This window comes from Drosophila erecta, unplaced genomic scaffold, assembly GCF_003286155.1.
Source record: "Drosophila erecta strain 14021-0224.00,06,07 unplaced genomic scaffold, DereRS2 tig00000126-arrow-pilon, whole genome shotgun sequence".
Taxonomy (NCBI): domain Eukaryota; kingdom Metazoa; phylum Arthropoda; class Insecta; order Diptera; family Drosophilidae; genus Drosophila; species Drosophila erecta.
The window spans coordinates 8,246,869-8,273,385 of record NW_020825209.1 but is presented as its reverse complement, the minus strand read 5'-3'; the positions used below and the strand labels follow the sequence as shown (position 1 = coordinate 8,273,385).

Genomic DNA, 26,517 nt, shown 5'->3' with positions numbered 1-26,517 from the left:
ATTGAGGGAGTTGGATACTTAAAGCAGTTGCAATAGTAAGATAGTTAAAAAGAGATAGATATAGAGAGCGAGGGATAAAGATATATAGAGATAGGTGTGGGGCTGTGTACCCTGGATCTAAAGATCGAATCTGTTCTTTCGGTTTGCCTTTAGTTTTACTTTGCATACATATAAGTAGCTACATATGTATATAGGTGGCGAGACTTTGGGGGGTGGTATTGTTGTTTTCTGGACAGGACGGGGGTGTCTTGAGGAAACTTAACATTTCATTTGGTGTTTGTTGAAAGAGCTGAATTAGATTTGTTTTTTGTACAATTTACTAAAATTATGCATATACAGAGAAGCGTATACGTTATGAACAAATCGATTGAAAGAAAAAGAAGCGCAAAACGATAATTGAAAGCCGTTTTACATGACTCCAGCGTGGGACCAAATCACTTTTGGCCCTTATGTAGTGTCATGGTGCAAAGTAAAATGTTAAACAGGTGAATCGTTTAGATCGTTGGCGTACTTTGTACAGAGAACGTAAAAAAGTAAATGGTTAACCGATAGGCAGACAGATAGACAGAGGATTTAAACAAATTGATAAATAAAATCGTAGGTTAATCAAAAAATCGCACTAATTTAGCTTTTACCAACAACTACCGCAGCTTCAATCAACATTGTGATGTTGCCACTAGACTGAACGCATAATGGCCGCCACAAATGGCGGCCCCACTTCCGTTTCCGGCCATCGATCGACGCCCAAACTCCAGCGATAGAGCGCCGCCGATCGATGGTCAGAGTGGAATGGGTTTTGCTATTCGCTTATCGTTGTAGTTATCGTTTTAGTAGTTTTCGATTTCAGCAGTGGGTTGTGGCAACATCACCCAACGACAACAACAATAGACAACATAAACCGTCAACGGAATTGTGGCTGGGCCTCTTACCTGAAAGAGCAGGATCATGCTCTGGCCAAAGGTCTTGAAGTTGTAGACGTCGTTGATGCCGCTCTTCTCCTTCACGTGCATGAAGAACGACATGCCGAATATGGCGAAGATAAACATGACCAGAAACAGCAGCAGGCAGATGTTGAACAGGGCCGGCAGCGACATGGCCAACGCGAAGAGCAGTGTCCGAATGCCCTTGGCTCCCTTCACCAGTCGCAGGACACGGCCCACTTTCGCCACACGCACCACTCGGAGCAGGGTCGGCGACACGAAGTATTTCTCGATAATATCGCTAAGTACGAGACCTGCGGCGAACATTTGGCAGCGGAATGGGGATTGAGTTTGTGAAGAGAAATCAGTTGAGTAATGATCACAGAGTCAGAGTGGGGATCGTGGATGGGGATCTTGGGGATCTTGGGGGATCTTGGGTGGATAATGCGGATTGGGTTTCTTGTTTCTTTTGCTGGCGACTTAAGCTCCTGGAGCTCGAGACATAAACACTTGACATAGCTGAAATATGAAAGGCATTAGGTTGTCGGCACGCTACGCTCCTTCATTTTCTCCAAGGTCAGTCAACATTTACAGACACGACATATACGCACACACTCAGTTGGGCTTGGAATACATAAGGGAACGCAAAAATCGTATATGTACAGTTGGGGTGAAAGGAACAGGTACAGTTATTACAAAACATAAACTGGCCGAAATAATAACAGGGTAACCGAACAATTGAAGAGCAACTTCAATCGCCTTGGAGCGAATATATTACAATTAGATTATAATTACATAAACAACATAGACATGTACATATACAGTCAAGTTACAGTTACTTGTTACGTATACGGATTAGCAGTACAGGTACAGTGAACACAAAGTATGTTAACGACTTTACAGCTGGCCTAGAACAAATTAGAGAGATTGCTGCGCAAAAATCAAAACGTAGAGAGAAAAACGATTAAAGAACAAAACAATAAAAGATTCAAACAAAAGGAGTTACGGTTAGAGTAAACGGTGAACGCTGAACGCTTAACAGCAAACGGTTAACAGTAAACGGTTAAGCAGCATTGCTTGGTAGTCGATATCCTTCGGCTGTTAGCGAGCAGCGGGCGCAGGAGCAGGAGCAGGCGATCTTTGGCGTTGGTTTAAGCAGCGACAGCGAAATTAGCATCAAAACAAAATCTTGGAGCCCGGAATACGACTCCCAGTACACCGTTATCGATATTACAAAATGAATTACGTTTCTTTTCTTATTTTGTTTGGTTTTGAATGCGTGGTTACGTTTTTACGTCTTTAGCGATAATCCGCAGCATATTTTATATGTGCCAAATACTATACACTGCAAAGTTCGTTCGCTGCCCGGTTGATCAAAATGTTCATTGGTTCGAATTTTGTTCATCTCCGTTTGATGGCGCTAGCAATGGCAAAAAGGGCATTTGGAAGGAGGCGGGGCGGTGGTCGAACGAACTATTTGCAGGACTTTTCAGAATTTTGATTTTTGAGCTGAGAGCGAAATTACAGCGATCTCGAAAAAGGATTACAAAAAAAGTAGGAGTAGTAAGTAGGGAAAAGCTTCTAATAGCTAGGAACGAAAGACTTGTAGAAAGTAAGAACAGGGTATTGGATTTGGGGGCATAATATATAAGGTGGAGGAGGGGAGGGGCGGTTGTTTGTCAAGTCCCGCACTATGGAATGGCTTGGGAACCATGTGGAGGGGTACTCATCTATAGATTATACAAAGTTATATGCTTTTTACTACGTTCATAGTAAAGTACATAATCTCCATCGTAGATTGGACCAAAACCATTAAGAAGATTCAGGCTATTGCTACGGTTATCCATCCATTTGGTTTGCTTTCTCATTTTGAAAACTTTTTTTTTTCTTTTGATTTTCAATCGAAAATTGCCGAGATCGTGGGCCAAATTGTGGGCGGAACCCTCCGGCATGGGCGGCTACAAACTAATTCAACGGGGCTCGGAATGCGGGTTCTTTGTGGGGGCTCGATTCGGGCTGGGTTGGATTGCCGTTGGGTCCGGTCCGATCCAGTTCAACGGCCTTGCAGGAGCTGCGCGCTAAGACAGTCCGCATGGCCGTTGTCCTGGCTGGGGCCCCGCCCTTTGGAGCCAGTGGCTCCTGGATTGCTGGGGATTGAATCCGCTTGAAAAGAATGTGGATCCCCAGTGGGAATGCGGCATGGATACCATATGCAGTAGCTAACAGAGTTATGCAACCGACAATCGCACAGAGTGGAATGCTTGTGGAATGCCCATTGACACCTAACTCTGAATGAATCTTGTGTGATTGGATTGAGTTTATCTTGATATTCACTTTCATTTCGTTTCTTTTTTATATTTTTTATGCGTTCTTTTTGTGCAAGCCATTAAACGTGTTCAAGTAGTTGTGTAGGTGTGTGTGTGTGTGTGTAAAAGTGTGTTAGCAATTGCTTTTCTTTATTGATTTTTTTTATTGTTATTCATGTTATTTTGTTATTTAAAGAATTTGCATTTACAAAAGCTCGTACGTCGTTTTCTGTTTTTTTATTCTTTTTTTTTGTTTTGTGGATTGTTTTCGTTTGCCTTAAGCGTGTATTAATATATTCGTCTATAAGGATATCACTTTGCGTCTGTCGCAACATCGAAGCCAAATAATGAAGCATACTTTAGAGCGTTCGAAAAAGTTGTAAGCATTATAGTATCGTTTTTGTTTTTTGTTTTTGCTTATTTGGTTCTTGGAAAGTGCGCTTGAGAACAAGTTGGGGCGCGTGAATCTCTTGCGAGTAGTAAACATATACAGATATAGAAACATATGAGATAAAGGAAGCGGAAGCAACATTTAAGTTTGGCAGCTCTTAAAAAGTAAGGGTTTACTTGAAGCCTCCCTCGCACAAACTATACGTATTTCTAAAGTGAAACGAAAAGCTTGTAGATGTAGGGAGTAAAACACAATACGATCGGTTTGTTTAGGTTCCGATTTTTTCATTGGGGGATAACTTGGTTACTGGTTTCTGGTTTTGGTTTTGGTTCGGTTCTGGCTTGGAGTTGGATAGAGGTTCGGGGTTCTGGGTTTTGGGTTCCTGGTTTTGGCGGGGAAGTTTCAGGACTTTCGCTAGACAAAATATTTTTTTGGGCGCATTTCGAATCGGGGTAACACCTTCGACAGCAACAGATCGTTCGAAAGCATCCTTTTCAACGCACTCGGGCACTAAAAAGGAAGCTCCCTGTTGCATTGGTCAATGTAGTAAAGCATATTTTAAGCCATCTTTTGTATAGTTTATCGTGCTCGTTTCTTATTTTATCCAAAAGCCAATTCCTATTTGATTTTCAGAATAATATATGACCCGCATTCAGTGGGAAATCTTTAGCCTTAGCTCTTCCATTTGTTCGTTCTTTTTTGTGCTTACGTATACGCAACATTTTGGGCTATTAATTGTAGTTTGATGTTTAATTAAAATGGAAATAAAATATTAATAAAATACATATTCGGGAACGGGTAACCGATCCCTTAAAGCTTGACAAAATATAAATATTTATTCGACAAACTTCAGGTGAAATCTGCCAATTCGTAGTATTTTTAGATTGACAACGAAAAAATATATAAAGTTTATGATCAAATAGAAATATTTAGAATTTAACGCCAGCTACAAACAACAACAAGTACTTGGAAATACAATCAAAATAACACCAATATTACGTTTACTTTTAAACTTAGGCTTAAATAAAAATTCAACATTAATTTACTTAGTTTATACATACAAATTTGGCAATAACAACAACAACAATTAAAGTTATATCACATAAATTGATTGATTACGCATTTGCCATATTAGCTGAGATTCTGTAAAACTTTTAAGCGGTAAAGCCAAACAAAGATATTGCAAAATTCTTGTAACTATGTATAACAGTTTTTAAATTTTTTTACATTATGCTATTGGGATAAAAGACAGCTCAAAGTAAACTGTTAAGTTTAAACGGTTACACACCATTATATAATTGATTCGAAAAATTATAGATTGTTTAGCAGTATTCGGCGTTTATAGCAAAGAATTTGTATAACAGTCTTGAGGGTAAAATAGCTCAGAAGTTTACTTGTTAAATTAAATTTATAAGCCTTTTTAAAAAGCATTATTTCTTCTCCAGCTAATTATGCAAATGGCAAGTGCGTCGAAAGCAAAAACGAAAACATTATTTGGAATACGTTAAGCACAACAACATGGAGCTGCTCATAAAGTGAATTTGATACCGTCATAAATATTAGTATAACAGTTAAAATCACATCTCAATATGAACACTCGAGATACAACAATTTTTTGTACACAACAAATCGGTTTGGAGGGATTATTACATTGCTTTTTTCTTTTGCTGGGAATGGGGAAGTTAAATACGAATCAACATCGAACAATGGAAATACGCATTATCTATACGACAACAAATTAGCAACAATTATTAGAAAGTACAATATGTAAAGAGAGAGGAGCGTACTGTAGCAAAGACAGACAGGATTTTACATCAAATAAATGCATATAGATAGAGGGGGTTAGTGAGTTTACGACTCAAGGACCACAGAACTGATCCTGAATTCAAAAAGTGTTTTTCTTAAGGTTTTTAGAGCTTGGGTCGATTTGCATACTTTGGCTATTTGGTTTGGCGGTTGGGTGGTGGTTGGTTGGGTTAATTTGGAAATTGATTTTCGGTTTTACTTACCTAAGATGGATAAAATGACAACTACTACATCAAATAAATTCCATGGCTCAATAAAATAGTGATATCGTAAAGCGAATATTTTTAATAGACATTCGGAACTGAAAATAACTACGAATATCGCATTGAGATAGTCTAGGACCGCGTTATACGTTTCCGACGCATCGTAACGATCGAGGGTCATGGTGAACATGTTCAGACCAATGAATAACATAATGATTATATCGAATTTCTTATCGGTTACTATTTCAAAGACTATTGCTTGTGGTCGCCACTGGAATGGTAAAAGAAGTCAACCAAAGATCAACACGGAAATCAAAAGGGAAATGATAAGGAAAGGTAAGAACAAAGAAGATAATCAATCGTTGGACACCGACATAACACATTGGAGAGAAGAGAGAAAAGGAATAGAAGAGTTTTGTATCAGTACATTTGTTTAAATACGTCGTATTTGCTTATTAGTTATATGTATATAGTATAAAAGTTTTCAGCTCAGTTGATCGCTTTATATATGTTATTGGGTTATGGCGGTTATATGTTGGTTGTTTTCAGTATTACATAACGATTGTAGATCTGTGCCAATTGCAAACTTTTTTCCATGATGTGATCTTCTGTGGATCGTAGACCGCACCTGCAGACGTACAGAGTAGGCGTATAACAGTAGAACAGTTGGGTAAGGTAACATTGTTAAACAGTGACTCAGTGTGCTAGTAACATTCATTCAATGCATCGGTTATAAGTTATAAGTTAACGGTTATGCTATGGCTAGAGCGCACTACGCGAGACAGAGACGGATACATTTATTGAGCTATGATTAGAGAGAGATGGCAGAAACGTGCAGTCAGTCAGTCCGTCTCTTTTCTCCGTCAGCATGCTAGACTCTAGCCGTTGCCTCGCCCTTCTAATTGTTTGTTCTTCGATTTTGATATAACTATCAATTTAGTTTTTGATTTAGTTTTCAGTTATCGGTTATTTGTTATCGTTCTGTGACTATCACTAAACATGCCCAGAGTACAGTAGAGTAGAGGTAAAAGAGAGACGTGCCAAGATGTATGCTATGTACACATCCAGATTAGGAGTAGTAAGTAGTAGTTGTACGAAAGTAGTAAAGAAACATGCATTGGTTGCCATATCTAAGTTAGGAGTGTTGCGAGTGGGGTATCATAGATAGGTAGGTATATACATATATAGATAGATTTTAGTTTTGCTTTGCTTTTGGAATTTTAAATTTGATAGAACGAACGTCCAGCTGATAAATGGCAGACATAAAAATGTTTAAGTACAGACGAACCAAACGGACACAATACTTAAATACAGCTAGTGGAAATTAAGTATTAGAGTAGAAAAGAAAACGGTATGTTGCGACCATATCGTCGTCGCATTCGCACTCGCAGTCGCACGCAGGAGTCGCTCAATGGCAACAGTGGCGTTGTCTCTCTCTAGCACCACGGCAGCCATTCCAGAGACTCGACTTGGTGCGCTGCCTTCATCTTCTTGTTCTTTTCGTTTTCGTAATGTTTCTCTTGTTGTTTTTCTTGTTTCAAAGATCCGTCAATTAACTTGACAAAATATTGCTAGAGAACAGGGCCTTTCACATACGTACATACGCGCGTAAGTAAATATGTGTTTAGTACATAAATATACTCAACGGATTGCAAGGGTTTTTGGTCGACGTTCCAGTCCGTATTACAGTTGGTCTCTCGTATTTGGTATTTCATCGAATTGAAATCGAAATTGAATGAATGCAGACGGCCCAAGGGCCATAAATTAATCTCGAAATTTATAGATTTCCATTCAAGTTTACCAGTCTCGTATAACAGTCTGATTCAGTAGCGCAGTTCGGCATTTCTTTAATACAAGTTAACATAGAAAAAAGTTTATCATATATACAAAATGTTATATATACAATACAGATACGATTGGCACAGATTACGCGATCAAAAGCTTGTTTCTCTTATTGTTCTGATTTTTATTTGGTAAGTTATATTACTTATTGATTCATAGTTAGTTTTATATAGGTTTTGAGTTTGATTTCGCTTGTGGGGCATCAAGTGACTTGAAATACGCTGAAAGCGGAAAGTTTGAGAGCTTGGCAAGTATTTTGCTTGAATAAATTGGCACTTCTTGAAATGCACACTTTGATGACCCCTGCCAAGAGATTTTTGACTTCATCTTAATGTATTAAAGGTTTCTTCTCATTCTTATTGTGTTATATCCAGTTAAATTTGTACTTTGATTTTTGTTTCAGCTTATTTATTGATTATAGGTTTTCGGCTTTTTAATTTATTGTAATTTGTTATTATTATTTTGTTGTATTTGTTGTTGTCTTACCCTTGGTCTTGGAATGGCTTTTAATGGTTTTTTAGAGCCCATCTTTTTCATAGCATTATAGTACTTTTTCTGATCTTCTGTCATGAACATTTCTAATGATCCACCTGCTTTTTTCTTTTGCTCATTAAAATTATCAATGATAACACCAATGAACAGATTGAGTGTGAAAAATGATCCAAATATGATGAAGAATACGAAATATAAATACATGTAGATGTTCGTTTCACGAATTGGTTGCTTGTCCACCTGTTATCGATCATTTGGCCAGTTCGAAGTCAATCGATAGCAGCAGGAATCGTTGTAGAATTTTGTGTTTTGCGGGGTAATTTAGTTGAATGGCATCGTTGGTTTTAGAGTTTCAGTTTCGGTTTTCATTTCATTTTTTTTTTCGTTTGGTGAATGGATCATTTTTAGTGTTACTCGTGTGGTTGTTGTGGAGTGGGTGTGGCCAGAGTTTTGTTTTGGAGTGGTGTGACCATATTTGTTGTTGTTTGTAGATGTTGGTATAGTGTCGAGTGTTGTTGTAGTTGTAGATTTGTCGATCATATATAAAAAAGAGAAAAAGTTATAGATAAAATTGGTTGATTAATAAAAAGTATCATAGACTGGACTTAGGTATATATTATAGACATTTCTATACATTTACAAGTATGTATGGATAAACTAGCTATTCGTTTGCAACATATGTAGCTTTGACATAGCGGCTTTCTGCTCTATTTTGCGTGTTCAATTATTGACTTAACGGTTAATTGGTTTTAGTGGTTGGCAAAGCGCATTGGCAAACATAAATGCAGTCTGATGTGGTTGTGGGTGTCGGTGGTGAGATATGGATTGAAACGGTGGTACATTACCTCTCGTGAATCGATAGCATCGTTCATGATTTGTATCCAGCCTTTGAAGGTGGCCACTTGGAAAAGGCACAGATACGCGTTACCTACATGATCGAAATTCATTGCTGAATTCACCCACGTGTAGTTCTCGCTCTCGCAGGCATTGCGGTTTGGTATGATCTCGTGGCTGAGCTTCGTGCCGTTCATGTCCTCGCACTGTCGGTTATCGATCGTGGTTATCGGTTCGGCGTTCATCAATGGTTGGCGTCGATGGGTTTGGTTTTGTTTATCGAGTTGATTTCGGAAAAATGTATTTCAGTTATGCGGGATTTCACATTCAGATATAGATATATATAAAATATATAGAGAGTAATAGTTATATGGACGGGGCAGATTACATAAGGAAACAGCTATACATAGATGCTAACTAAGTTTGTAATAGTGTCAGTGGCTCTGGAAGTGTGTGTAAGTGTTTGAGCAGCTAATTAGCTTGGCCTCTTGACTATACGATATTTGAAAAGCTCAGCTTGAATTTAATTGATTTGAATAGGTTTATATTTGATCATTCTTAAAACGATCTGCTCTTTTTAAATTTTTTGTGCGAAAGGCAAAGTACAGACTAAGACTAATACTAAGGAGTGTTCTAAGAAACGGTTTTAGTGCAGCAACTTTCGCAAGGTCGCATACTCGTATAGTTATATAACGTTCGATAAGCATGCCCAAGCTGAATCGGATTCTGCATCTGATTCCGAATTTGATTTTTATTCCGATTCTGGTTATCGCTCAGGACTTGCATTTGAATGAATTCTGATCTGATTTTATGTACATTCTGCTAGGGCTTGTCTCTGCTTTCTTTGGACAAACCCTTCGCTCGTTATTTCTGAACTTTACTTTAAACTCAACTATTTACGAAAAATAGATGCAAAGATACGCATTTCTTTCAATATTTCGATTGAATTGATCATTGCTAATTATGGAATGCTGCTTGGAATTGTTTTCTCTTATTGAATTCGAGCCATTTGCAGGCAAAATGAACACAAGTATGCAACTTGTATTCATTTTACCTTCAAATCTTGGCCTGTTTGATTATGTTTCGGTTTCAGTTTTTGGTTTTGGCTTGGTTTCTGGTTTTGGTTCAGGTTTTAGTTTGAAACATTTGGCACGTACCTTAAAATATTTTCCAGCAAAAAGCTGTACACCCATTATGGCAAAAATTAGCCAAAATATTAGACACACCAATAGCACATTGAAGATGGACGGTATAGCTTGTACCAGCGCATTAACGACGACCTGAATTTGGTTTGGTTTTTTGATTTGTAGATTTCGTGGATTGATTGATCAATCATTCCATCGTTAACCGATTGGGTCGTCGTTGGCAAGGTCGATGATGATTGGGAGTTGAGTTATCGATGGATTGGTTGTTTGGTTGGTTGTTTTATTGGTTGTTGTAGTAGTTGGGGTACATGGGTGTATGGGTGATGCGAGGCAAGGCGAGGCGAGGGCGGGGAGAGGGGATAGAATATAATACAATAAATGCAGAGAGTTATTTAGTCAGTTGGGAATATATAGATATAAATATCAGTATACACTAGGTTAAGTTAGTATCAGACTTAAAAATAATGATGTTGATGTACAGATGTGTGTTATTGCGTGTACATGGTTGTTTGTGAATGAGTGTATTGCTGTATAGTTGAATTATTGTTTTTTTTTTTTTGTTGTGTATGAGATGAAAGCGTGCGACTGTGTGAGTGCAATGGAGATTCTCGCGGTGTGTTGACTAACACTACTTGCATGCGGCGTGCGTTTCCCAACTCTGAGCCAAGCCAAGGCAGCCTTTTACTTTACAACACTAAATATATAACAGTTAAGCACAACGGGCAACAGCATAACGTTTCATTGGCGAACAAGCAAGCACATGTCCAAATTGAAGTTTTTAATTAGCTAAGAGTTAACTTAAACTAGAGACTAAGTACGTGACTAGATGAGATGGTTTAAGTACGAGTAGAATCAAAAGTGGTGTGGTTGGTACATAAGACGATGATAATACTAGTTATTAGTTCGATCGGTTCTACAGCATTTGGCAAGCATAAGACTCGACCAATTGTCGTCGATTGAAGCTAGTTAAGCGAATTTCTTTACTCTGATGAGCCAATTATATTCTAAGTGTGAGTCGAGTGGACAATCAATTAAGGATGTGGATAGTAGGACAAAAAAAATAGAGACAGAGAGAGAGAGAGAGATAGACAGAGCGAGCTAGCGAGAGCGAAAAAGAGATCGAGCAAGACGCAACTTGTGTGTGAGAGAAGGCAAGGCAAAACAGTTGTCTAATTATTTATAACGGTATGCATAAGTAAGTATATAAGAATAACGATTAACGATAGCTAAGATTAACTCTAGTACTTGGAGTGTGGTTTTTGTGTTCGGCTGATCGATGAGAGAGAGAGATTTGAGTAAGTTGTTGGGTAAATAGCATCTAATCAGTCAATCAATTACGATTTATGTTGATAATTTCATAAGGTTTACAAATTACGGATGCAACAAATGAATTCAACTGCCGCACTGGTGCAGATTATCATGGTTATGAGCCCATCAATCCAAATGGGTAACTGTAAAGCTATGTACGTTTCAATTTCTCTAGCTACACAATTCTGATCGGTTGCTGTTAGTTTGGAATGAATGGCTGGTGTTAACGAGTTCGAGTAGAGAGGTTAAGACGGCGTAAAGGAATCGCCAGTATTAGTTATGATGAGATTTGGCGCTATTTGCTGGATTGAAATACGATATGCAGATACTGATACTGATACTGATACTGATTGATGAAGTTGTTTGTTTGTTTGTTTGTTGGTAAGTATAAGTTGGTTGTGGTAATTAGTTTCGATTTGATCTGATTTGATTTTGGTATTGATATTGGTTTGGTATTGGGTTGTTACGAGTATGTATGGAAAGTACGTACCCTCATGCCCTGCATACGGGACATGGCACGTAGTGGTCTCAGTGCTCTTAACGTTCGCATAGTCTTGAAGGCTTGAATACCACCAGCTCCAACAAGTGAAGCAACGAAGTTGATAAGCGATACCTAGTTTCGATATAGTTCGAATAGTGCCAAGTTTAACATATTTATTTGCATACTTAGAGATTCTTTGTAAATAAAGCAAAAGTGATCGATCTTTCTTTTTTCGGTACTTTGTTCGGTTTGGTATCAGGTTTTTGGGTTTTAAGTTTTGGGTTTCAAGTTTTTGTTTCTGTCTGTCTAACGAAAATAAGCTTTAAAGAGATTAATCCGCGCCGCTGTTGTTTTGTTTATTGCTGCAGCTGCTGCTCGACAAAAGGGGTCAAAGGCAAAAAGGGGCGGGACGGGGCGTGGCAGGGGCCCTATGGGTTCGGAGAACTTACTTGCATATTACCAATGCACTCTTCTGTATTAGACAAAATATGTTCTTAAACAATAGCCTAGTGTAGTACGATAGTTGATACATTATATAGTTTGTACGATTATATGTATATATTCTGGCAAATACATAGATGGTAACACTTATAGACGTAGACACATACACACAAAACAGGTTAACACATATGCATATAAAGTACGTATATGTAGATTACTGTGGGTTCGATTCGTTTACGATTGGTTTTCGGATTGGTTCGATGTGTATTGGAAGTAGTTTCGGTTCAATCCAAGGGTATAGTAGTAGGTACAACGATAACTGCTCTGGGTGAGAGATACATAGAGAGACGAGAGCTGATTGTGTGTGTGTTGTTCGATACGAGTACGAGTACGAGTACGGATTACGGATTACTGAATTCGGGGAGGTCCTTTCTCAATATCAAAGGGTCTTTGGGGGGGACGGCACATCCAGAGAGATACAGAAAGTGTTATGACTTTGGGATCTAAGCTAGCTCGGTCTAAATCGATTATTTCCTACAACGTTTGTTTGCACCACCAGCCGCACCACACTCCACAATGGACCCATTCGGCATGCATACGCCATGGAGGAAACGAAACGAAACGAAACGATAGACGAGAGATCGAGAATGGATGTTCCATGATAGATTATTCTAATATATACAGACTTTACCTTATGACGAATTTGGTGTTGGTCGCGGCGTATGCAGGGACCTCAATGAGTCCATTGTGCAGTCGTGCGACCTCATCACTAGGTTCTCATTGAAAAATGGCTTTAGGCTTTTGGCTTTTCTGTCTTGATCTGTCTCTATGTTGACACATTTTTGCTCAAACTTTGCTGCCGGACTCGATTGGGTATTGTGGATCCCAGTTCGCACTGGACTAAAGTTAGTCATGGGGGGAGTTAAGCCCCAGATGGAAAAGAGCTCAGTTAAGTTAGCCCAGACCAAGCGATATCAGTTGGTGTGAGACGGGACGCGACTGGAGCGTCGTTTGTTGTAAGTAAAACACTGCCACCACTGCGTATGAGCGATTTATCGAATACTCGACATCTGGTTGTTCTGATTGTACTGAACTGATTGTGGTTGAATATACAGTATATATACATATACGAGTAAACGATTTCGATATCTATACACTAACGACTGAGCGTCGTGAAGTTTTCGGATATTTGGATACATTTGTTTGTTTTACTTCTTGTTTGTACAATTCAGTGCAGTTGTGGCCCTTTGTTTAGTTCGCTTGCAACAATTATGGGGATATACATTTGGTATGTACATTCACCTATACAGATGGATATAGTTCTGTGCCGCTAAGTTGGAGGCCGTGGCGAGGGAAGGGGTCCAGTTCCGGTTCAAATTCGTTGTGTTCATGAGGACGTGGCTTTGGAGATGGGATTAACTAGAACTAACTGTCTATGACAACCAAATCAACGATCTAGGGGTTCGGACTTGGCAACTGGGAGTGTACAAGGGGCTTTGAGGTTCTGGGGGAGGTATCGCTACCAATGGCTAGGCTATGGCTAGTTATTGAACCAAACTACTTATACACAAGTTACACAAGTTACAGAGATGTACTCGTTTAACAATTACTTCAGCTGACCAATCGTGTTGCTTGTATTGTTCCTATCTCTAATTTCAATAAATACTTAGAAATATTAAATATAGTACAGTTTAAAAGCTATGACTGACCTATGTATGTATCAATGGTCCTAGATTACTTGATTAAGCTATAACCGTATGATTACACTACTGTTATACAATGTAGGCAGCTAAGCTGAAGCTGACGGCAGCAATGGAATACAATGCCTACAAAGCTTCTTGACGATATTGCAGTTGAGCTGAATTGGCTTGTATATTTTACTTTAACTTTACATTTACGCAACAATATGGGTATATAGGGACAATGGTATAAATATATATATATATTGGGTAGGTAGGGACAAACATATGTAGGAGTAAATACATCAACATTAACAGGCAGCAGAAAATGTACAGAACAGGCCGGTATAACACTTAGCATGGCGCTGCCCTGGGCGCAATGTGAGCGATTCGGCTTGGACGGATAGTAGCGTATAACACACACATATTGAGCGAAAGAAATCCACGTACACCCATAGATACACACGCACATAGATGGCTTAATTATCGATATATGTATGTATGCTCAGAACACAAAATTGAGAATTGTCTGTGATTAATAACATTGCTCGAACATGTACTCTGTGTGTGTATAACAATTTAGGAGGCCGGGATTTAAGCGCTTTGCCAACGAAGTTGCGATCAATGTGGGTCCCTAAAAGCTCCCAACCGCTTTGTAAACCCAACGGAGTTGTAAACGGCGCTGCACCGTGTACAACCAGCTGAAGATCGTAGCGGTTGCAGTATAACAGTTTTTGATAGACATGTAATTGAAGATGGTAGAGCTCGCCATTAGGACAGACCGCAATTAAGGAACTCAGTTTATTAGTGAAGCAACAACATTTAACGAATGTATATAGCTATTGAATAGTATTAGTTGTATACTTAGAACACACACATACACGCACGCACGCACACCCACTCGCACACACATAGAGACAACAGTGAATGCGAATGAGGGAAAGTTACACAGCGAGAAACATATATAGGAATTTATTCTGAGATTAGATTAGAACTTTTAAGGAGTAGAAAGAGCGAGAGAGACACACAGAGACAGCGACAGAGAGAGAGAGAGACAGAGAGAGACAGAGAGAGAGAGAGATAGAGGCTGTGGTGGACGCTACTTACTTTCATGCCCTCCCAGCGCGAAACTGCCCGCAGAGGTCGCAGGGCGCGCAGAGTTCGCATCGAGCGAAAGGCGGGCACATCATCGGCCCCGGACCAGACCGCGGCCAAATTAATTAGCGACAGCTAGATGGGCGATTTAGATTGGCGGGTAACTCAAAACGAAACTCAAAGTTGGATAAGCTATTTCTATAGGGATGATGTATTACGAGTAGATATATGTATAGAGGGGACTTATCGTACTAAGCTAATGTGAATAACTATGCTAGCCTATGGTTACTCTTTACTGTTTACTGTTTACTAGTTACTTGCTCTTTGGCTTTATATGTATCATACAACGGTTCGCAATATACAGTTTAGATACAAACTCGGGATGAGCTGGTTTCTCAAGAGTTCTGTCTTGCTGCCTTAAGCAGTACACAGCGATTTCGGGGCAGGGATAAGGCATACAGACTAAAGGCTTAACTGAAAAGTCTTAAATCGTCTTCAAGTAACTCAATTCATTTCGGTCCAGGGTCTTGTGGTTTGGTTGGTTAAGTTTTATACGGTTTCGATACGTTCGGCAAACAAAATATTGAGGTCCGAAAGCTGATTGGGGAGCGATCTACTTGGGTAACCGGTGGACTTACCATGACAATCACGAAATCGAGCCAACACCACGCGTTGGTGAAGTACACTTTGAAGCCGAGCGCCAACCACTTGATTAACATTTCCAAGAAGAATATAACCGTAAATATTCTGTCCATATAGTATAAAATATCCTGCAGTATGGGTCTTTGTGGCAGATGTACATCTTCTAATGCCTGTTCCAGTTCGAAGAGGGAATTCGTAGTATTCGAAGAGTCGGTGGTACGTTGATTCGTTGGTGTTGCGTATTCATAGAAGAAACACATGGACATTTACATAGGCGTTATAGAGTGGTTAGGTGAGTATGAGGTAACATAGACGAGAACGAGTTTAACAATTATCTAGAAGCAGTATAAGAAGCTATATAACATTAATGAGTATTAAAATGGTATTCAAAGCGTTGCTGTATTGCTGTACAACAGTCGGCTTTTCCTTCTTGGTGTTCCACTTTTTTGGTGTTTTTTTTTTTCTTTTTTGCCTTTTTTGTTCTGATCTTCTTCTTGGGCGGACAAATTAAAGTCAAACGCAATTAAAGAAAAATTTTCAAAGAAATTGAAGACAAAATTCTTGAAATGATACGCACAAAGCGTCTACATCTAGTTCTATATCGAATATCTAGGTATACTGGAACATCTAAAACTAACACTAGCCGATCTACAAGATAATCTCGTAGATCTCGGACTAAGGTTTGCGATCCCACGCGGAGACACAAGCCGTTTGACAGGAATGTGCCTAGGCATAGGAGGCAAACCATTAAAGCTACCAAAATACATAGAATGTATCTTCTCTCAGTTTTTGGATAGTGGGGAATAATATTTAATTTGAGGTTACGGCCGATGGAAAATCTTGATCAGCTTTGTATTGGGTCGCAAAGCAAGAAGTGCCATCGGTTTTTGGTAATTGAACAGAAAAATCAGATTAAATCGGAAAAGGTCTACGCTAAAACTATGCTATACTGGATAAATTTTGGGATCAAACTAAAAAATTGGGTCGGGTGGGGTATTTTTTGTTTTGAATGAAGCAATCAACTTTGGTAAAGTTTAAGCATGGCTTGATTAACTACATATTCAATTGTTTTGTTTATTTTGAATGCTCTTTGATTTTTGAATTAAATTGATAAATTTAGTGATCTGTTGCAAGCTACGATTTGCGTTTTTAGCATTTTAAAAAAGCAAATGACACAAATTTGCAACAATCGAAATGGCAAACAAGAGTCTTGAGTCTGCTTTAGAGTCTTTTGAATTAATAGTATTTCTTTAAAGGTTATTTTTTCTCGATAAATTTAATTTAATTTAATTTTGTAGTTGACTTACCAAAGCTAAGCTACTCATTAAAATCATAGTGATAACAGCTGTTTCAAAATATTTATTTTCAATTAATTGAAAAGTTTTCAGTCGTAAATTGCCCCATCCTTGCCAGAACGGCGAGTCATCGTCACCGGCTAAGATCGGAAATTTCTTATAGTACGAATCGGGGCAGCAATCAGCTGGATATTCATCGAGTATATCCTCGTCGTGTGCATGAATAATGATATCACCGTCGAGCGGGCCCTCCTCGCATTCGCCCTCCTCGTCCAGTTCCTCGTCGAGACCTAAATCCTCCTTGCTGGCGTCGCGCTTCTCCTCGCCCTCCATCGTCTCGGCGCTGCCCTTGTGGCTCTCGTCCTTGAATGGTCGATTCTTATGGCTACCATATGAGTTAATGCTGGCAGTGTCGTCGTCCTGTAAGGACAAACCTCTATGGTTTAGCTCGTGTTCCAGTCTATTGTCTTGGTGGTTAATTGAGTTGCCAATCATCTGTATAGTTATAGTTATAGTTATACATATATATATTTATATATATCGGTATAGATATTTTTGGTATTTGTTTTTTTTTTTTGTTGTTTTTGTTTTAGCGAGATTTCAGTTCATGTGTTTCGTTATTTTGTTTTCAGTTGGGTTGGTTGGTTGAGTTTTAATCATTTTTTTGTGTTTTTTTTTTAGTGATTGGATGGTGGAATACAGTTATATGTAATAAGAAAAAGTGTCGATTTAATGAACGAAAAAAAGAAATAAAACAAATAATGTAAATCAATTTGTTGTCGTTACAAAAATGTTCTATGAAATATTCTGGGAGGAGTAGTATAGGCAGTACTGGTAGTTATATATATTATTACTCAATAGTGTATGGGAATCGGGTTGGTTAGTAATCACAAATCAATACATACATATATAGGAGAATGTATTGTGCACTTGAGCTCGAGCACCAACAGAAACAAACATAAATAAATAATAATTAAAGGAAAGGAAAGTGCTCCCAAGCTCAAGTTTAGGTTGAAATTCAAATTCGATAACTTGCGATTCGCGCTCGAAAGGATTGTATTTACCGTTGCGTTATTTAGATATTTGGATTTCTTCGGCTTGTTGTTCTTCATGTCGCCGTGTATCGTGAACTCCATGCCATCCCCGATGGCCACCTCCAGTTGGGTCTGCTCCTTGATCCCCTTCTTGATCAGGCCGTCGGCGAGGATCTCGTCGTGGCCCAGCTCCAGTTCGTTGTCACCATGCTCTGCAGATATACAACGACAAACGCCTTTGCCTTTCGTATCCCATATTCGATCGTAATAGGTTTATAGATAGTGTGTTTACATAATCGGTTCGATATATACATATGTAACGTAACAGAGGTATGGCATTTTATATAGATATATATGTTGTTATTGAGTTGTACGGATGGGCAATGACGATTGTTGATCGGTTATCGATTATCGATGTTGGGAAATCATAAATAGCGAAACGAATTCATAATTCATACAAGCAGTTGCCGTTCGCATTAAAGTTGTTGTTGTTGTTGTTGGTTGTTTGTCGATCGTTTTTGGTTGATTTGAATTTTTCAATTTGATTAAAGTCGATTTGGGATGAGTCGAGATTCGATTTGGTTTAAGCGTTGTTCGTTACGTCGGCCGATTCAAATTTGGGTTGATTTTTTGAATTTTTGAATTTGATGTTTTATGGGAAATCATGACAAGCCATTTTAAATGAAAAAGAATGAAGATAGATATTACGATTAATACTTAATTTTGTCATCAAATTTTTAAATCGATAAGGACACAGAAAAGGAACACAAACACACACTTAATCAGCGTCTTCGCGGTTCGTTTTAGTGGTTTGTGGGGGTGTCAGTGGCTCACATTGAATGGATCTTGCTTCGTATAAGGTGTCGTGTGCTTGGTTGGGTTGATGTTAGTGTCTGGAAACGAACGGAGGAGGTGGAACGCTCACAACACAACAGCGAACAACACAAATCGCAAAATGATCAATGAACTCAATAAACTAGTGAGCAAAACGTAACTAAGGCGTTTCCACTAGCCAGCATCAATGGGCAAGCAGTTCTTTTTGTGCGCTGCTTGCCGCATCGCTGTTGAGAATTAAATTAAGGTGTTTCCACTACTCGGCAACAGTGGGCGGTTAGGGCGTTTCCACCGTAACCGCCACAAAGATGCCAACTAATGAAAATAACTGATCAATTAATTGAATAAGCTGGTGAGCCGTAAATAACCAAACTGTTTCCACTAGCTGGCATCAGTGGAGACATACTGTTTCCACTGAGCGGCAGTCAATGGACGTAACTTAAGGTGACGGATGATTCGAGTTGCTAAGGTTTAAAGAAAAATCCATACATATTACTAATACACAGACAGTAAATCGAACAAAGAAAAATTCGAAAAACTAGAGTAAGAAAAGTTCATAACACTATGAAGGATCAAATCCACTGTTTTACTTTCAATTTATATAATTCCACATTACAATGCGAGTCTAATACTGTTTTCGCTTATTTATGTTTCGTTTTCGGTAATGTCAGCTAGACACATAATTCAATTTGCCATGTGGGAGTTGCTTTTTATTCGAAATATTGAAATCTTTTTCGTTTCGGCTCGGCCAATTATTCTCCGCTTGCGATGCCAGCGAGGAATATTGAAAATGCAAATGTACAAGGATGTGGGGAAGTGGTTGTTGTGAAACCAAAACCAAAACCAAAACCATTAACCTAGGTCCGAAATCAAAAGGGTGAGATAAAACAAGGCTTACTAATTTTAAGCTAGATTCAAGGAACTCAACCAAAGTCATAAATATTCAATTGCTAACAGTATTGACGACGAGAATCAAACTAGTTTATAAAATGTTTAGAAACTTGAATAATATGTATCTAAGGAAAATACGTATAAGAGTACAATATACTTTGTTTTTGGATTACTGGTACTGATACTGGATACTGATACTGTTACTTTCGGTTCAGCTAAATACAGACTATCTAAGTAATGCTAAAGATTATGACGGATACGGTTACGGTTACGGTTACGATTTGTTTTAGTTGTTTGTTGGGTATGATGTGATCGGAAATGGCACGGCACGGCACAGTTCCCTCAGCGCGACTCACATTGGTCAGAGGAGGTCTGAGGTCTGAGGTCAGAGGTCAGAGGTCGGAGGATCAGTGACCGGCTGAAGAACAACAACACTTAGGTTCAAATCGAACGGGAACCGATACAAACAAACCAAAGAAATGGAAGCAATCTCTCGATCGACATGAATACCAGGATGAGACTTTTTGGCTTTACAGATACATGTTCTGGTGAGTGGTTTAAATGGCTGAGTCTGAGGCTGAGGCTGAGGCTGAGGTCGAGGTTAAAGGTCTAGGTCTAGAGGGTGGGGAGGAGAGAGGTATACTTGAAACTAACTAAAAGAGAATTTGCAAATTGTCAGCTAAGAACGTATTTTTAGTTTGGGGATTTTTCCTTTTACAATTAGTATACAGAATGCGAATTGGGTTTGATTTGATTTTTGGTATTTGTAATTGATTTAGATACTGATATTGGTTTCAGATCGATTACGCAATTCAATTACTGGCCAATAGTGAGTTGAAGTTAACGTTAACGGTATACGCAATTATATCGTTGGCAATATACGAGTATTACGAGTATCATATAATTAAAAGTAGTTTAGTAATTGGAAAACAAGTGGATAAAAACCTTCGCTCCAAATCCAACTGATCTGGTTGGTCCTCTCACCTGATGGTTGATCACTTATTTGATTTGTCAATTTGTTACGTATTAACTTGAAACAATCAGCAATATTACGCTTAACCCAACTTTTAAATCGGCCAATTCGATTGAAGGCCTCGGCTATTTTATTCGTATCGTTATCGGCAGTCGGCGCTGATAAGCTAGATGAGCCAAAATTGGACAAAAGCAAGGCTAAGAAAAGGTTAAGTACCTGCAAATATACGACGTCAATTAGTTATCGGCTGAAACGCGTTGCTTTAAGCCTTGGGTAGAAGCAAGCTGCTGCATCGTTTAGGAGCAGCTGCCTTATCGAATACTCACCACAAGATTGCCGATGACAACGGTGGCCAAGAAGAAGGGAATGCACGAGACATCGCCCACGTACATGCAGTCCCACATGGACTCGATCCATTCTCCGCAGAGCACCCGGAACACGATCATGAAGCTGTGCATGAAGTCGGTGAAGTTCCAGCGCGGCAAGTCGCCATCCGGAAAGCGGTCCTTGTGATCTGGTGATGGTTTGGGATGGATTAGCAACGGTTACTGCCTCGCTTGTGTTCTGTAGTTTATGTTTGGATATTTGGATATTTGGACACAGTTTCAATGGGTGTTCTATATTTTATTTGCTTTGGTTTGGTTTGGTTTGGTTTGGTTTGGTTTGGTGTCAAGCCACATACAAAAGCGTGTGCAAAAAGTGTTCAGCGCAGCGGGCACTCACAAAAACGGTGTGGTACAAGGTAAGATGCCAGAAAAATCGTACACAAAAAGAAAAAGAGGAAACCGAAAAGTATCGCACGCCTCATCTCCATCAACATCATTTGATTTTTTTGAGTTCTTCAGGCTAGAGCTACAAAAGTGTGTAGCTATATAAAGTTTACGCTTGCGATCGCATATATATAATATATAATGCTTAGGAAGGAAAAAACCAAATAGACGAGCTTGGAGTAAATTAGCTAGGAGAAAAGATAGTTGCCGCACTTTCGCTGGCAGGCGTACTTACGGAGGACACGGGCACTCAATGATCTTAAGATCTTAAGCTCCAAGTAAATCATAAACCATTCTTATAGTCGCTAGAGATCGACTATGCTGATTGCTTAGGATGGGGCTTGGTATTATACGGATGCACGGACTGATGAGCTAAGCAGGCCGCATAGTAACGAAAACTCATTGGGTGTGAATTAAATAATAAGGTAGCATGGTACGATGATATTGCTTATACATCTCTCGAAGGAACCCAAGTGGATGGTATTACTTGTTCCAATCTATTTGGATTCCCTCAGTTTGGTGGGCACAAACAACGCAGTAGCAGTACATACAGACAGGTGGGGGATTACTGGGATTAATGGTTCCCATGACACATAAACACGAATACGATTACGATTACGAATACGATAACGGAAACGGGAACGAATACGAATACGAATACGTACAGTTAGTGAACAGAAACACACATAACACACAAATCGAATAAAGTCTGGTATGATAGTTGGGGATGCGATCGATCTTGCACTTACCATGATAATTCTTTCCGAACAGTTGCATTCCCATCACCGCAAAGATGAAGATGATAATGCAAAGTACAAATGTCAGATTACCCAAAGCGCCCATGGTGCGTCCCATAATCGAAATGAGTAAATTAAGTGTTGGCCAAGATTTGGCCAATTTAAATACACGCAGCTGCAGTTTGCGAATTGATTTCGATTCGATTCGGTTCGATTTGATTTGATTTGATTCGATTTGATTTGGTTTATTTTTGGGGGATCATTCACAGTTCAATTGGCAATTGGTGTATGGGAAGTTGATTCAATTAGATTGGTTAATCGATTATGTTGTTTATTTAGTTAGGATTTGATTTGATTCGATTTGATTGGTTTTGTTTGGAAAGCCGGGCAAAGCATTAGGAAAATATAGTGGAAAAAAGTGGTATTTAGGTTATATAGAATTAATCCAAAATACAATCAATTTAAAGATTAAAGTAAAATATCAATTTATATCACCGATATCAATGATATTTGAGCCCCATAAATGCTTAAGTACTTGCTAGATATGTATAGGTAAACGTAATATCGCTCTTACTTAGGATTACTTCATTTCCAGTCCTATAAAAGGAGTCTTATAGCGTAACATTCGCTTAAAATGCGTTAAGGATCTCTCTAGGAAAAAATGGTAAAGCAGACATAGTCCGGGCATGATTTTCCGCTAAAATTTCTTGGTAGTTTTTGATTGGCAGCAAAAGCAGAATCATAAAAATATAGGCTAAAATCAAACTGAAGTGTGGTGAACTTAAGATAAAACCGTGCCCAAAGCGTGGCTCTCTAAACGTGTTCTCGGATTTGGCGAATTCTTGGTCTTACGTAGGTGTATTTTCAAGACTATATCTAAGAATTAGTATAGATTAGGAGCATATAGAGTCAAAAAACGTATGTAAGTTGAAAAAGTTGGAGGCAAAAAGTTGGAGAAAGGTTGCACTAAGAAAATAGTATCATTGCACGCTAGAACTTTGCTTTTTGAATTCGAGTCCTTTGGTTATCGATTTTGGATGTGGGAGTGTGGATAGCTGGATCTGGTTTGGGATCAGGAGGTTCTGGAGGTTCTGGAGGTTCTGGAGGCTCTGGAGGTATTCCTAAAGTACCTGTGTAGTTCTTGCCAAACAGCTGCATGCCCATGACCGCGAATATGAAGATAATAATGCACAGGACGAAGGTCAGATTGCCGAGGGCGCCGACAGTGCGGCCCATAATCGATATGAGCAAATTCAGCGTCGGCCAGGACTTGGCCAGCTTGAAAACACGCAGCTGCAAATTGGCGGGTCAAAAGGAAAGGAAAAGGGATTTTTATACGAGCACGAGTATGAGTTAATTACGATTCGATTAGCGCGGATACCACGACATTGCTTTGCCTGCTAAAGTTCGAGATTAGAGTCGTAGCAACTTACAACTAACTTAGGACTAGACTAATAGAGTTGCAGTCACGAAGCGAGGCTTACCAATCGAAAGGAACGCAAGACGGACAGACCCTGGACACCCTCGAGTCCCAGTTCCAAAAGCGATAGGGCCACGATGATGAAGTCGAAGATGTTCCAGCCCTCCTGGAAATAGTACTTGGGGCTCATGGCCATCAGCTTCATGGTGGCCTCGATGGCAAAGGTGGCCGTGAAGAACTGGAAGAACAGAGGCATGGATGTTGGAATCATCATATGTCTGATGTATGGGGGCTGCAAGATAGTACTCACATAGTTGCCACTCTTGAGCACTCGCTCCATCTCCTTGTTCATATCGTGGTGATCCATCGCCATGAACATCGTGTTGACCACAATGCACAGCGTGATGAAGAGCTCGACGAAGGGATCGAAGACGATGAGCGATACCCACTCCTGAAATTTCAACCAAACCCAGCAACAGTCCCACACACAAAACACATCGATGCCTTTGAGGATCACTTCGAGTGCCTTGTCTTTGAACGTCGGCCCATCCTCGTCATCGTCCTCTGTTGGGAAATAGTAAACGGAGACTGAACCATACAAAAATTTGTTATTAGTGGTGATTTGACCAACTTTGACTCAGCCAGATTGCTTTTACTTTAGATAGTTTTCATTCGTTTTCATTTTTTGTTTTTTTGTTTTTTGGTTTTTTTGTTTTTAATTTATTGTTATTATAATTTTTTGTATTGCTGTTTTAGTTTGTTGAAGCTCATTGCATTGGATATTATTCGTTAAGCGGTTCAAACGGTTCAAAGTTTGTGTCTTGTGTGAAAGAGAGGCTTTGGCTTTGAGATACTGATGCTCAATTCTTGCTTTGCACATTGCACATTGCGAAAACGAAAGGTTTGTACGTAGGATTGCAAATTTTATTCAATTTTAAAGGTACTATGTAGGTATTAACTTAACTGAACTACTTGGCTGTAAATGATAGATTTTCATGTGGAGCTGGCTGGCAAGCTATAAATTACTATATTAAAAAATATACTATCCTTCCAGCTTTTTGAGTACAACACATTTTAAACGATTATATAGAAATTAATTTCAACAAAATCCATCATTGTAAAATTGCTACATTAAAGCTAATACATTTCAACCTTTTGCCACCGTTACGTTAGGAATATCTTGACTCTGGCACCCGAAGATTTAAACGCCAATTTGGTGTTCAGCTAATCGATGTCGGCACTTCTCTACTAAAAGCTAATCCCAGATCTATATGCGGCTGATTCTGATAACTAACTAATTTTTGACTTTCGGCTGTGATAGTTTATTTCCTCTTCATCGGAATCCATACGGACACTCTGAAAAGTCACAAATCAAATACTACTCGAATCATATTCCAATACAATCGTTGCTCGGCGCTTCAATTACCAGTTAAATTATTTCTAAGCATATTGTTTATAATCATGAAATTATTAGATAAGAGTGAATGTGATTGGACTAAATAATGATCTACGAACTGATCAACAAAAGCATGCTCTAGTATTAACAAATACTGTTTTGTTTCTTATGTACTCTATAAGGCCAAAATTCAAAATAACTAGCAATTACGACAAAAGGTACTTAAAAAAGATAATTATTTATCTAGTTAGGCAGTTCTCTAAAATATACAAGTAACTAGTTTAGGCATGCATTAAAAATAGGTAACGAAAGGTAAAACATTTAGCATTGTAACCAACAACGGAGGGAAATCGAATTATTCGATTTACTTGAATTTAATTAGAATATTTTTGAAAGTTTTTGTCTAATTGAGCCTCTCGAAGGAGCAGCCTTCGTGACGACAAACTGTCGGGACTGGCAGGAAAGGAGATTTCGTCACCTCTCCGGCTGCTCAGTGTGTGTGTGTGTTAAGTGTCTGTGTGTGGGTGAGAGCGGCAGCAGCGTGCGAAATGCGAATTCTTCAAGTTTCTGGGAGAGAAAGCGGAGAAAGGCTTAAGAGAGCGCCTGCTCTTCCGCAGTACGCGTGTGTATGTGTGTGTGAAGAAATAACTAATTATATATGGGTGTGTGGGTGTGTGGCTGTTTGGCTGTGTGAGTGTGGCTTGCTAACTGCACTTCTTAAAGTTTTCGAACGGACTGTTGTTTTTGTTTGTTTTTAAACATTTGTTGTATTGGTTTTGTCATTTTTGCTTGTTCGCTTTCTTCTGTTAGCATCAACGGCATTAAATAAAATGGACGAGTCAAAGAAGTCATTCGTTGGAGTATATATATATGTTTGGATACATATGCATAGGTATATATGTTGCTTATTTTTTCAGCTTAAAACAAAGAAATTAAAAAGAGAAATCAAAAATATTTATATATATATATATATTGGTATGCACGCGAGAGAAGTTAGAATGCAGAACAGAATACAAAGGATAATGCAATGGGTGAAATATATATAAACAAAGGCAACGCATCGTTCGCTCTTCGCCGGCGGAAGTGGGGCTATCGGATATTGCTTATTGGTTATCGGCTATCAGTTATCAATGGAGGGATGCACGGGATGCACAGGATGCAGGCCGCATGCGAACTCTAGGAGCAGGACACACTGCAACATACGCTTCAGCCATCAGTCAATCAATCAATTGGCCGAAGGACTCGGCCAGGCGTGGTCACAAAACGCATGCGAACCAATAAAATCAAAACATGACCGCAATCAAAATGCAAAAAGGAAATGCATAAACCATAAGGGAAAAATTAAATTAAATCTTTTTCAGGACAGCCATGATGGCCAGGTCAATGAAACTGTCACTCCATTTGTTTTTGTTTTCTATTTATTTTTGTTTTAAGAAATTGGTCTGAAGATGTCTTAAGCTATGAAGCTGTTTTTTTGTAAAGCCAAAAATTTAAATTGTTCAAAAGAGAAGAGATTGTCGGGGAAAATTGACTGGTAATCTTTATTCCCCGCGTTCTGGCAAGGCTCTTTTACAATATTGTA

At 38.9% G+C, this 26,517-nt stretch overlaps 1 protein-coding gene across 45 annotated transcripts in view; it reads right to left on the bottom strand.

Moving 5' to 3' along the window:
• The window catches only part of LOC6550490 (sodium channel protein para), a 54,630-nt gene that overhangs the window by 2,015 nt on the left and 26,098 nt on the right, over positions 1 to 26,517 (bottom strand). For 3 of the 45 annotated variants that reach the window (XM_015155722.2, XM_026981518.1, XM_026981528.1), the window contains 14 exons: positions 23,850 to 24,127; positions 23,604 to 23,777; positions 23,250 to 23,412; positions 20,939 to 21,126; positions 20,624 to 20,828; positions 17,945 to 18,126; positions 16,893 to 17,300; positions 15,582 to 15,755; positions 11,738 to 11,860; positions 9,952 to 10,074; positions 8,806 to 9,000; positions 7,955 to 8,200; positions 5,627 to 5,897; positions 930 to 1,234 (listed from right to left, as the gene is read on the bottom strand). In XM_015155722.2, coding sequence (XP_015011208.1) covers positions 930 to 1,234; positions 5,627 to 5,897; positions 7,955 to 8,200; positions 8,806 to 9,000; positions 9,952 to 10,074; positions 11,738 to 11,860; positions 15,582 to 15,755; positions 16,893 to 17,300; positions 17,945 to 18,126; positions 20,624 to 20,828; positions 20,939 to 21,126; positions 23,250 to 23,412; positions 23,604 to 23,777; positions 23,850 to 24,127 — 3,035 coding nt within the window. Of the gene's footprint in view, positions 1 to 929; positions 1,235 to 5,626; positions 5,898 to 7,954; positions 8,201 to 8,805; positions 9,001 to 9,951; positions 10,075 to 11,737; positions 11,861 to 14,955; positions 15,079 to 15,581; positions 15,756 to 16,892; positions 17,376 to 17,944; positions 18,157 to 20,584; positions 20,829 to 20,938; positions 21,127 to 22,131; positions 22,295 to 23,249; positions 23,413 to 23,603; positions 23,778 to 23,849; positions 24,128 to 26,517 lie in introns of all 45 variants that reach the window. The other 42 variants (XM_015155713.2, XM_026981508.1, XM_026981519.1 and 39 more) reach the window with 27 other exon arrangements.